Raw genomic sequence first — 12,674 nt, 5'->3', positions numbered from 1 at the left:
CTGTAAAGTGTGCTTTTCTCAATATGATTGAAACTGAGTGGTATCTTGATAATTGCTTACAACGCGCATATTGCTGTACACACGTTTGATGATAATTCAATAATATTACATATCAACCCAACCCACCGCAGAGCTTGTCCTGGAACTGCAGGCCAAACTGGTGGATCAGGTCAAAGGACTCCACCAGGAAGACATGATCCTCGAAGGGTGGCGATGCCATGGCGCGCAGTGAGGTCATATCCGCCCGGGCCACACCTACTGTGTAGATCTCGATGCCCTTGTCCCGAGCCTCGGCCGCCACTTCCGCCACACGGTCCTGGGGCCGTCCGTCCGTTACAATGACAGCTACATTGGGCACCTTGGGTCTGTCACCCTCAGCTGCCGTGAAGGCATGGTTCATGACGTACTTGATGGCCAGGCCCGTCATGGTGCCCTGTGCCAAGGGGATGATCTCATTGATGCCTTTCACCATGCCCTGCAGCTTTGCGTGGGTCTTGAGAGAGAATTCGTTCTGAACCTAGAGTCATAGAAGCATACAAAGCATCAGTCACCTCTTCAACTGCAGGTTTGCATGTCTAACTATCTATATTTAGGTACAACTGAGTCTTTAACAGTGAAAAAAACTTTGGAAAAAAAACAGGAAAAAAAACATGTGCATCGCAAAAGCTTTTAGCCTTTAGTGATAGTTCTCTAGACTTTGTGGAGTTACAATAACTACGATTGGAAATGGAAGACAAGATAAGAAATACATGCCAAGAACTATCTTCCCTCTCCAAGCGTAGTCCTTCACTAAGGTGTAAAAACACAGATAAATTGAGAATTAGAAAAGAGGTTGTGGACCTGGCTGGAGTACTGTACCAGGCCCACCCGGGTAGCGTTCGATCCCACGTCCAGTGTGTGGATGATGTCGATCATGAATTTGCGCATGGTCTCAAACTCGTGGGGTCGCACACTGCGAGAGCTGTCAATAATGAACACCAGGTCCACTGGGCCAGACTTGCACTTCTGCTCCAGTGCTGGATTGGAATTGAGTTGAAAATCAGCTGCAAATTCATCACAAGCTGCATGAATATGAAATTATCTATGGCATAAGCATACAAGTAAACAGTAATTTTGTTTGAATTTCATTAACTTCCTTGCAAAGCCAGATCTCATTCTAATTGAATCTAACACAACATTATGAGGTAAGAAGCAATTGAATGTGTGCTGAACTGCAATGCATTCATTGTAATTTTATTACTTCACTGTTGGATTAGGCTAACCTGCTTTTGGCCTAGCCACAGCCAGGGTGGCCAAGACTAGCAGAACAGACACACAGACACACAGCTGTCTCATGTTTAGGGTGCTGGGCTGGGAGCTGGACCTTTCGGAGCTGGTCTGGGTTTAGGCAGGCTTCACACTGCACTGCAATGAGAGAATACAGAACAAAACATGTCAGAGACATCCATGGGTACTTTACGACCAGCACATTCTTGCCCAGCTCTGCCATAAACACTCTTGACACCACAAAGATGGCGGAGGTATACAGGAGTCAGTCCTATCCTAACAGACAGCTGCACCTTCAAATCACCACATGCAAGGGGTTCAAACGCAGCACAAGAGTAATCACTGGAAAAGAGCCATGTCTGGGACATGTTTATACGAAATGGACATGACAAAAAGCACTTATTTTCTTGGGTCCTGAGAGAGGGATTCTGGTGAGGTTTATCGTTATCACTTAGATAGCTGTACCTTGAAAAAGTGCTTGTTGTCATTCATTAGCCTCATTTTTATCAATTTGTGAATGCCCAATGGAAGCAACTTCCTCAGAGGGAGTAGGAAGATACCACATTAAAAAACAACTGTGGAGTGTGCTATGCCTACTTGGCAGCAAAGTTTTAGTGAACCATTAAACCGATGCCAATTGACATGAGCCATGAATCCCTCTGATATGAAAACATATGTGAAATCCCACAGACTAATTTCATAGATAACAAGAGAGCGATGGAAAGAAGAAAAGAGGGATACAGACAGAACTAAGTGTGATGACAAAGATAGATCAGGACCTCGCAAAGAGCCCAGATCCTGCTCAGAGAAAGCCTTATGCATTGTGGTCTTGATCAGTCTCACTTGTTCTCCTCCCAGACTCAGTGCAGAAATACAGTGCCTTGCAAAAGTATTCGGCCCCCTTGAACTTTGCGACCTTTTGCCACATTTCAGGCTTCAAACATAAAGATATAAAACTGTATTTTTTTGTGAAGAATCAACAAGTGGGACACAATCATGAAGTGGAACGACATTTATTGGATATTTCAAACTTTTTTAACAAATCAAAAACTGAAAAATTGGGCGTGCAAAATTATTCAGCCCCCTTAAGTTAATACTTTGTAGCGCCACCTTTTGCTGCGATTACAGCTGTAAGTCGCTTGGGGTCTCTATCAGTTTTGCACATCGAGAGACTGAAATTTTTTCCCATTCCTCCTTGCAAAACAGCTCGAGCTCAGTGAGGTTGGATGGAGAGCATTTGTGAACAGCAGTTTTCAGTTCTTTCCACAGATTCTCGATTGGATTCAGGTCTGGACTTTGACTTGGCCATTCTAACACCTGGATATGTTTATTTTTGAACCATTCCATTGTAGATTTTGCTTTATGTTTTGGATCATTGTCTTGTTGGTAGACAAATCTCCGTCCCAGTCTCAGGTCTTTTGCAGACTCCATCAGGTTTTCTTCCAGAATGGTCCTGTATTTGGCTCCATCCATCTTCCCATCAATTTTAACCATCTTCCCTGTCCCTGCTGAAGAAAAGCAGTCCCAAACCATGATGCTGCCACCACCATGTTTGACAGTGGGGATGGTGTGTTCAGGGTGATGAGCTGTGTTGCTTTTACGCCAAACATAACGTTTTGCATTGTTGCCAAAAAGTTCAATTTTGGTTTCATCTGACCAGAGCACCTTCTTCCACATGTTTGGTGTGTCTCCCAGGTGGCTTGTGGCAAACTTTAAACAACACTTTTTATGGATATCTTTAAGAAATGGCTTTCTTCTTGCCACTCTTCCATAAAGGCCAGATTTGTGCAATATGCGACTGATTGTTGTCCTATGGACAGAGTCTCCCAAATCAGCTGTAGATCTCTGCAGTTCATCCAGAGTGATCATGGGCCTCTTGGCTGCATCTCTGATCAGTCTTCTCCTTGTATGAGCTGAAAGTTTAGAGGGACGGCCAGGTCTTGGTAGATTTGCAGTGGTCTGATACTCCTTCCATTTCAATATTATCTCTTGCACCGTGCTCCTTGGGATGTTTAAAGCTTGGGAAATCTTTTTGTATCCAAATCCGGCTTTAAACTTCTTCACAACAGTATCTCGGACCTGCCTGGTGTGTTCCTTGTTCTTCATGATGCTCTCTGCGCTTTGACGGACCTCTGAGACTATCACAGTGCAGGTGCATATATACGGAGACTTGATTACACACAGGGGGATTGTATTTATCATCATTAGTCATTTAGGTCAACATTGGATCATTCAGAGATCCTCACTGAACTTCTGGAGAGAGTTTGCTGCACTGAAACTAAAGGGGCTGAATAACTTTGCACGCCCAATTTTTCAGTTTTTGATTTGTTAAAAAAGTTTGAAATATCCAATAAATGTCGTTCCACTTCATGATTGTGTCCCACTTGTTGTTGATCATTCACTAAAAAATACAGTTTTATATCTTTATGTTTGAAGCCTGAAATGTGGCAAAAGGTCGCAAAGTTCAAGGGGGCCGAATACTTTCGCAAGGCACTGTAACTCTAGACGTGTGTTTTAGAAGCCTCATGCCGTAACCCTGTGCATTTGTCTGTGTGCAGGTACAAAGAAGCTTCAGTGTGCCCCACTACCAGAGTATGTGAGCGGAGTTCTGCTGTTGGAAATCCTGTTGGAAAGTGCTCAGCATTTAAACATTTCTTTGTATTAAATCACTATAGTCTAGAAATTGCACATATAGGCTGTGACATACTTAGAATTGAATACAAATTAAACAAAACATTACTTATTAGTGCCTTTGAATTTATTTTTAAAACACGAGTTTGGCCAGTCTGTGGCTTCAGGCTCATGCTATGGTGACTGGAGAGCAGGAGAGCAGGCCAGCAGCGGAGAATATCATCCACATTTGCAGAGCCACTGGGGATGCTTAACATCCCTTTGGTCACTCTTGCCAGGCTGGGCAGAGATGCAGTTTTTTTTATATAGGTAGTCCTAAAGATTTTAGGCAAAATAAGCCAATCAAAACGGAAAGCTCCTTGAACGTGGCAATATGCCAGGCCTATTGGGCCAAAATCCATTATGGCCTATTGAGAAGAATGTGATTCCCATTTAAAAAAAAGATATATATACACTACCATTCAAAGGTTTGGGGTCACTTAGAAATGCCTTTGTTTTTGAAAAAAAAAGCAGATTGTTTTGCCTTATTTAATAAAATAACAGAAAATTGAACAGAAATACAGTCTAGACATTGTTAATGTTGTAAATGACTATTGTAGCTGGAAACGGCAGATTTTTTATGGAATATCTACATAGGCGTACAGAGGCCCATTATCAGCAACCGTCACTCCTGTGTTCGCCCCAATGGCATGTTGTGTTAGATAATCCAAGTTTATCATTTTAAAAGGCTAATTGATCATTAGAAAACACTTTTGCAATTATGTTAGCACAGCTGAAAACTGTTGTGCTAATTAAAGAAGCAATAAAACTTGCCTTCTTTAGACTAGTTGAGTATCTGGAACATCAGCATTTGTGGTTTCGATTACAGGCTCAAAATGGCCAGAAACAAAGAACTTTCTTCTGAAACTCGTCAGTCTATTCTTGTTCTGAGAAATTGCCAAGAAACTGAAGATCTGGTACAACACAACAGTGCAAACTGACTCTAACCAGAATAGAAAGAGGAGTGGAAGGCCCAAGAAGACAAGTACATTACAACTGAGCAAAAGGACAAGTACATTAGAGTGTCTAGTTTGAGAAGCAGATACTTCACAAGTCCTCAACTGGCAGCTTCATGAAATAGTACCCGCATAATACCAGTCTCAACGTCAACAATGAAGAGGCGACTCCGGGATGCTGGCATTCAGGATGAGTTCCTCTGTCCAGTGTCTGTGTCCCATCTTAATCTTTTATTTTTATCGGTCAGTCTGAGAGATGGCTTTTTCTTTGCAACTCTGCCTAGAAGGACATCATCCCAGAGTCACCTATTGAATTGAGAAATAATAACTATGAATTACTATGCCAGATTGACAAAATGTTTTCAGGTAATCATGTTTAAACTCAAGTACCTCCCAAATGAATTAATTGTGTCAGTTCTAGCTCTTTGAGTTGTGTTCGTCCTAGCTACTAAATGAAACACTTCTTTACATTCAAAAGATTTATTTCCAGTTAACTGTCACGCCCTGACCATAGACAGCCCTCGGTTCTCTATGGTGTTTAGGTCAGAGCGTGACTGGGGGGGGGTTATCTAGTTTATAGATTTCTAGGTTGGTGGTTTGTGTGTTTCCCAATTAGAGGCAGCTGGTAGACGTAGTGTTTGGGCACTACATCCTCACGGTCTTTGTAAGTTTTGTTATTTTGTTTTGTTAGTTTCACTTAAACAAATATGTGGAACTATTCTCATGCTGCGCCTTGGTCTGCTCATTTCCAAGATCATGACATTAACAATGGATGGTATAGTGAAGATTTCAGTAGGGAGCTTTATGCTCCCATCTGCCCCACATAACAAAATACTACTGTTTACAAAAAAATACTATGGTGCTTACTATAGCATTCTATAGTAGTAAACTGTAGTATGCTATACTCTTTAGTATCTCTCGATCATGTGTAGTACGTACTATAGAATTTTGTAGTATACTGTAGAATACTATATTACACACTTTTCTATCCCTCGATCGTGTGTAGAGCTTACTATAGAATTTTGTAGCATACTGTAGAATACTATACTACACACTGTAGTGTCCCTCAATCATGTAGTGCTTACTATAGATTTTTTAAATATACTGTAGAATACTATACTACACATTGTATTATCCCTTGATTGTGTAGTGCTAACTATAGAATGTTGTAGTATACTGTAGAATACTATACAATTTGCATATGCCCTTTCCCTCCCTCATATTTGTGACTATATATTTTGTTCCCTACAGGTTAAAGAAAAGAGCAGAATAACTGAACCTAGCCATTCATTCCCCAGTCCTACCTACTTACAGGTTATGGAAAATTTGCAATTTTAGTATTTGTCTGGTAGGTTTCTTCAAGGAGAAAGCCCCAAAAATATCATAAAAAAGGATAATAAAATAAATAAATAAACAGACTTCAGTATGCTACACTAATGTCTGCAAAAACACTACAGTAAATACTACAGTCATATCAGCAAAAACACAACAGTAAATACCACAGTGTTCATTGTAATGTTTTTGTGCAAAAACACCAGTGAATAGTATAGTATATAAATATAGTAATACAACTATTTTTCCTGTGGGGATTCTTTCTCACAGATGAGCTTCTCTGCCAGTTCCTAAGCCAGCAGTTGTTAAGGTACGGTTGCGAAATATGCTTGGTATTATTCTAATGAGTTCTACCTCCCCCAAAAGACAAGACAAAATTTGGTCAATTAATTTCTACATGAATGAATCTGGTGCACATCAAGTTCCACCAAGTTAATTAAGTAAATTCTACAAGAGGGGAGAAAGAGGTGGGAGAGGAAGGGGAGAGAGGGAGGAAGGGAGAGTGAGCTACACATTCATAGTGAGTGAAGAGAATAGACAGTTGTGGCTGGCTCTGTGGCTGGAAGGGAGTTGAATGACAGCTTGAGTACATATTCAGATTAAGACACAGCAGCTTCTTGTTCCTTCTCGATTGGAAGCAGATGTGGACTTTGCTACTGTTAGCAGTTTCTCCTGCCTCTTCTTCTCCAGGCAGTCACTGTGCACCCACACATACCGGCAGTTAGCACCCTCAACATACTCACTCTACAATAGATAATGTTGCATTGATAACCAGGTTGTATAGAATCACTTTTTGTTTTTTAAACTAACCGCAATTCTCATTATACACAATTTCACTGGGAGATGTGGGTTTGTTGGATATTATCCTGTTTGATGATAGTTTCTAAATAATGAATTGTACTAAATGATAGTGTAAGCCAAGTTTTGTTTAACGTATACTTTTTAAACTGCAATTTAATAATAGTATTTCATCAAACCATTAGCCTAATAAGCACAGATTGGCAAATATAGATTTGATTAATTCCATCCTATCCCAATGAACTCTTTAAAGATAATCATTATCTAGTCCAGCACAAACCGATAGGCTACCAGCAACTGATGCTGCAATTTCTACTACAGTAATGTATTTGCCTAACACTAATACTAACAACATTAGTTGTAAATATTTGTAATAGTTTTACTACAAAGCATTTTTTATCTTCAAGTGTAGACTACCGTGACTGCACAGTAGTGCATACATAGCTTTGATATGACTGAGCAGTATAGGTGTATATAAATTAGCTACACCTCAGGGATAGACATCATATTGGCAACTCTTATTATACCCTATGATGGTAACATCAGAAATGACAATCCCATAGTGCCGCTAATGAAGGGTCAGACAGACATTTCCTTACTGGGTCATGTTGCCTGTTTGACCAAAATATGTATTGGCTTATAGAGTAGCAAAACAAAACACACTGACACTGGTCTATAGATATGCAGTCATTGAATACTGGAAAAAAAACATGCTCTCTCCATTACATTTTCAGCATCTGCAGAATTCCATGGACCCTACTCACCTGTACCCACCCGGGGATTCACTCACTCTCCTGGGAATGATGCTGGGTAGGACGAACCTTGGCCGTTGGAATGGAACAGGTAAGCTACTGTTGTAAATGCAACTTTTTAAAACACACAAAATGCCTGTTGTGACTCACAAAAAGTCCAAGTAAAAGCAAAGGTATCCAAGATTCAAGTCACCAAGCTGGGAGGAATGAGTGTTCCTGTGAGGTTTTTGCCTCGTCTCAACTGGTATTCTGTCATGGAATGAAGGAGTGGAGGCTCATGCAGGTATTAAAATACAGGCAATGACAGTGCAAGTGTAGACCCCACCCCCCTTTGAAATAGGAACCGCTGGGAAGGCACAGGAGGGACACATGCCAGGACTGGGATGATCTTGCGCCTTTTGTGTGGAATACAATAAATTCAAACTTATTGAGATGACTAAATAAAGTTTAATAAAACTATTTAACTCTAGGCTACCCACTGTGCTTTTCCAAATGACCAATGCTAATACTGTAACAATGACTTACCAATGACAACATTAACAGTAATGTTGGCCTAGTTTCGTAACTGTTGGAGTGCATTTTGTTTACTTCATGCCTTATGTAGCCATGCATGGTGTGAAGAACCAGTAGGTCTGTGCTCCTGATGCCGTGACCTCTAGGAGAAAGTCTAATTTAAACTCCTGGCACCCTGGTGTTTAGGCAGACAGCTCAAGTCAACTGTGAACCCAGGGTCAAATAAGAGCTTAGGGATCTGGACAAAACATTCTCTGAGCATAGAGCCCCACTCACCTCTTAAAGTCTATATAAGGGGAAAATAGTTGTAAGAGTGAAGTTATTGTGAGACAATTCAATGAGACATTTTAACATACATCACTATGTCTACAGAAACGAGACTAGCATATAAAACTGAACTGGTACATAAAGTCAGTGGGAAAACTACTGTACATACAGTAAGCTTGGATGTTTTTATTGTTTTGCTATATAATGTGTTTGGCCTAGGGATTTGCCAGTGATGGACAGTTGTTGTCCTGTGCGTTTAAACCCCAATTTTATTATACTGTGCCCGGTTTCATGTTAGCAATGGAACTTGGGCTTCTGAGTGTTTTAGCGATGCATCTTTCCAACACAACGGTGTTCCCCAAAACACTACGCAGAGAGAACGATTGCTAAGTGGGTTGTTGAGGCATGTGTCGATACTGATACAGATGTTGGATCTTAACTCGATCACTATTTTGCCATAGAGAATTTTCCTGATGCATCAAGGCTGAATCACAACCGGCCGTGATTGGGAGTCCCATAGGGCGGTGCACAATTGGTCCAGCGTCGTCCAGGTTTGGTGGGTGCAGGCCGTCATTGTAAATAAGAATTTGTTCTTAACTGACAAGTTAAATAAAAGGTGAAATAAAATACAATCAAGACAAGATGGATATAGGTCTCCACTAATCTATGACAAACAAGTTTCTAGTGTATCCTAAGGTTATGAATGAACTCAAAATGTAGTTCAACAGTGGTCTGGGGTGGTCTAGCGGTTAGGGTGACTGCATTCAGCACGCACATATAGACCTACTGAGTTGATAAGGGTTTGATTTAGTTACACATTTCAAATATGGACAGTCCAGGGTTATTTTACCCCCAATGTTCATAAGAAATGACCATACCAGACACTTTTGGATAACATAAATAGGAAACAAATAAAATAAGTCAGTAGGCTACACCAACATTCAAAGTGTCTGGTATGCATGATAAACAAGGAAGTACTTTATTTCTATTGTACAAAATGCTTGTCAAATAGATAAATCGCCCTTGGCTTATTCTGACCCTTTACTCAGTGCTTTGTTGAAGCGCCTTTGGCAGCGATTACAGCCTCGAGTCTTCTTGGGTATGACGCTACAAGCTTGGCACACCTGTATTTGGGAAGTTTCTCCCTTTTCTTCTCTCAAGGTCTGTCAGGTTGTATGGGGAGTGTCGCTGCACAGCTATTTTCAGGTCTCTCCAGAAATGTTCGATCAGGTTCAATTCCGGGCTCTGGCTGGGCCACTAAAGGATATTCAGACACTTGTCCCGAAGCCACTCCTGTGTTGTCTTGGCTGTGTGCTTAGAGTCCTTGTCCTGTTGGAAGGTGAACCCACATCTCAGGCTGAGGTTCTGAGTGCTCTGGAGCAGGTTTTCATCAAGAATCTCTCTTTACTTTGCTCTTTTCATCTTTTCCTCAACCCTGACTGGTCTCGTAGTCCCGGTCGCTGAAAACTATCCCACAGCATGATACTGCCACCACCATGCTTCACCGTACGGATGGTGTTACCTCGAGACGTGACGCTTGGCATTCAGACCAGAAACTTCAATCTTGGTTTCATCAGACCATAGAATCTTGTCCTTTAGGTGCCTATTGGCAAATTCAAAGCGGGCTGTCATGTGCCTTTTATTGTTGAGTGGCTTTCGTCTGGCCACTCTACCATAAAGGCCTAATTGGTGGAGTGCTGAAAAGATGGTTGTCCTTCTGGAAGGTTCTCCCATCTCCACAGAAGAACTCTAGAGCTCTGTCAGAGTGACCATCAGGTTGTTGGTCACCTCCCTGACCAAGGCCCTTCTCCCCCGATTGCTCAGTTTGGCTGGGCAGCCAGCTCTAGGAAAAGTCTTGGTTGTACCAAACTTCTTCCATTTAAGAATGATGGAGTCCACTGTGTTCTTGGGCCCCTTCAACGCTGCAGAAATGTGTTGCTAGCCTTCCCCAGATCTGTGCCTCGACACAATCCTGTCTCAGAGCTATACAGACAATTCCTTCGACCTCATAGCTTGGTTTATGCTGTGACATTCCAAATCATGTCCAATCAATTGAATTTACCACAGGTGGACTCCAATCAAGTTGTAGAAACCTCTCAAGGTTGACCAATGGTAACTGGATGCACGTGAGCTAAATTTCGAGTCACATAGCACATAGACTGTTAGTTATGTAAGGTATTTTTTTATTTTTATACATTAGCAAAAATGTAAAAAAAAATCTGTTTTCACTTTGTCATTATGGGGTACTGTATGTAGATTGATGAGGATTAAAAAAAAAATCTGTACGTAACAAAATGTGGAAAAAGTCAAGGGGTCTGAATACTTTCCAAATGCACTGTATACACCACGGGTGTGATAGTTAATGAACTATAGTATGAATTAATCACAATCCAAGCCTACTCATTAGACAAAAACTGCAGCTCCAATGGAACAATAAGCTTCACAGTGCAACACCACTATTCTGGCTATTAATCATCCTTAAAAGTCAGTTAAATAAGCTTTTTTACTATCTCAATAAAACATAGCCTGTATGATATCATGCATGCAAGCTTACCTCAAATCAAACTTTATTTGTCACATGCGCTGAATACAATACTGTGAAATGCTTATTTACAAATCCTTAACTCTTTCTTGAACTGCATTGTTGGTTAAGAAAATATGTACCAAATAAACGTTAAAAAAGGACCATGTAACACAAAATAACAATAACGAGGCTATATACTGGGGGTACAGTTTAGTCTAGGTAATTTGTACATGTCAGTGGCTTGCGAAAGTATTCACCCTTGGCATTTTTCCTATTTTGTTGCCTGTATTATTTGATTTACACCACACACTTTGAAGATGCAAAATATGTTTTATTGTGAAACAAACAAGAAATAAGAATGAAACTTGAGCGTGCATAACTATTTTATTTTATTTTACTTGTTTTTATTTTCCCGTTATTTAATTAGGCATGTCAGTTAAAGAACAAATTCTTATTTTCAATGACGGCCTAGGAACAGTGGGTCAACTGCCTTGTTCAGGGGCAGAATGACAGATTTTTACCTTGTCAGCTCGGGGATTCAATCTTGCAACCTTTCGGTTACTAATCCATCGCTCTAAACTTTCCCCCAAGGCAATACTTTGTAGAGCCACCTTTTGCAGCAGCAATTACAGCTGCAAGTCTCTTGGGGTATGTCTCTATAAGCTTGGCACATCTAGCCACTGGGATTTTTTCCCATTCTCCAAGGAAAAACTGCTACAGCTCCTTCAAGTTGAATGGGTTCCACTGGTGTACAGCAGTCTTTAAATCATACCACAGATTCTCAATTGGATTGATCTCTGGTCTTTGACTAGGCCATTCCAAGACATTTAAATGTTTCCCCTAAAACCACTCGAGTGTTGCTTTAGCAGTATGCTTAGGGTCATTGTCTTGCTGGAAGGTGAACCTCGGTCCTAGTCTCAAATCTCTGGAAGACTGAAACAGGTTTCCCTCAAGAATTTCCCTGAATTTAGCGCCATCCATCATGCCTTAAATTCTGACCAGTTTCCCAGTCCCTGCCAACGAAAAACATCCCCACCGCAGGATGCTGCACCACCATTCTTCATTGTGGGGATGAGGTTCTCGGGGTGATGAGAGATGTTGGGTTTGCGCCAGACATAGCGTTTTTCTTGATGGCCAAAAAGCTCAATTTTAGTCTCATCTGACCAGAGTACCTTCTTCCATATGTTTGGGGTGTCTCCCACATGCCTTTTGGCGAACACCAAACGTGTTTGCTTATTTTTCTTTAAGCAATGGCTTTTTTCTGGCCACTCTTCCGTAAAGCCAAGCTCTGTGGCGTGGTGTACGGCTTAAAGTGGTCCTATGGACAGATACTCCATTCTCCGCTGTGGTGCTTTGCAGCTCCTTCAGGGTTATCTTTGGTCTCTTTGTTGCCTCTCTGATTAATGCCCTCCTTGCCTGGTCCCTGACTTCTGGTGGGCAACCCTCTCTTGACAGGTTTGTTGTGATGCCATATTCTTTAAATTTTTTAATAATGGATTTAATGGTGCTCCGTGGGATGGTCAAAGTTTCTGATTTTTTTATAACCCAACCCTGACCTGTACTTCTCCACAACTTTGTCCCTGACCTGTTTGGCGA

General features: G+C 41.1%; 1 protein-coding gene and 1 non-coding gene across 14 annotated transcripts in view; one reads left to right on the top strand and one right to left on the bottom strand.

Annotated features, from left to right (window-relative positions):
- The window catches only part of LOC110527673 (matrilin-4), a 113,674-nt gene that overhangs the window by 54,977 nt on the left and 46,023 nt on the right, over positions 1-12,674 (bottom strand). For 3 of the 13 annotated variants that reach the window (XM_090240648.1, XM_090240654.1, XM_090240656.1), the window contains exons 1-4: positions 7,797-8,035; positions 1,263-1,404; positions 841-1,043; positions 127-517 (exon numbers count right to left, since the gene is read on the bottom strand). In XM_090240648.1, coding sequence (XP_090096774.1) covers positions 127-517; positions 841-1,043; positions 1,263-1,335 — 667 coding nt within the window. In that variant the 5' untranslated portion in view covers positions 1,336-1,404; positions 7,797-8,035. Of the gene's footprint in view, positions 1-126; positions 518-840; positions 1,044-1,262; positions 1,405-7,786; positions 8,063-12,674 lie in introns of those variants that run through there. The other 10 variants (XM_090240657.1, XM_090240659.1, XM_090240653.1 and 7 more) reach the window with 8 other exon arrangements.
- On the top strand, positions 6,213-6,267 carry LOC118965409 (U7 small nuclear RNA). Its single transcript, XR_005052735.1, has one exon. It is a non-coding gene; the product is annotated as a U7 small nuclear RNA (small nuclear RNA).

The sequence above is a fragment of the Oncorhynchus mykiss genome, chromosome 7, assembly GCF_057628025.1.
Source record: "Oncorhynchus mykiss isolate SJ-2025 chromosome 7, ASM5762802v1, whole genome shotgun sequence".
NCBI classification, from domain to species: domain Eukaryota; kingdom Metazoa; phylum Chordata; class Actinopteri; order Salmoniformes; family Salmonidae; genus Oncorhynchus; species Oncorhynchus mykiss.
This window is presented reverse-complemented; position numbering and strand designations above follow the sequence as displayed.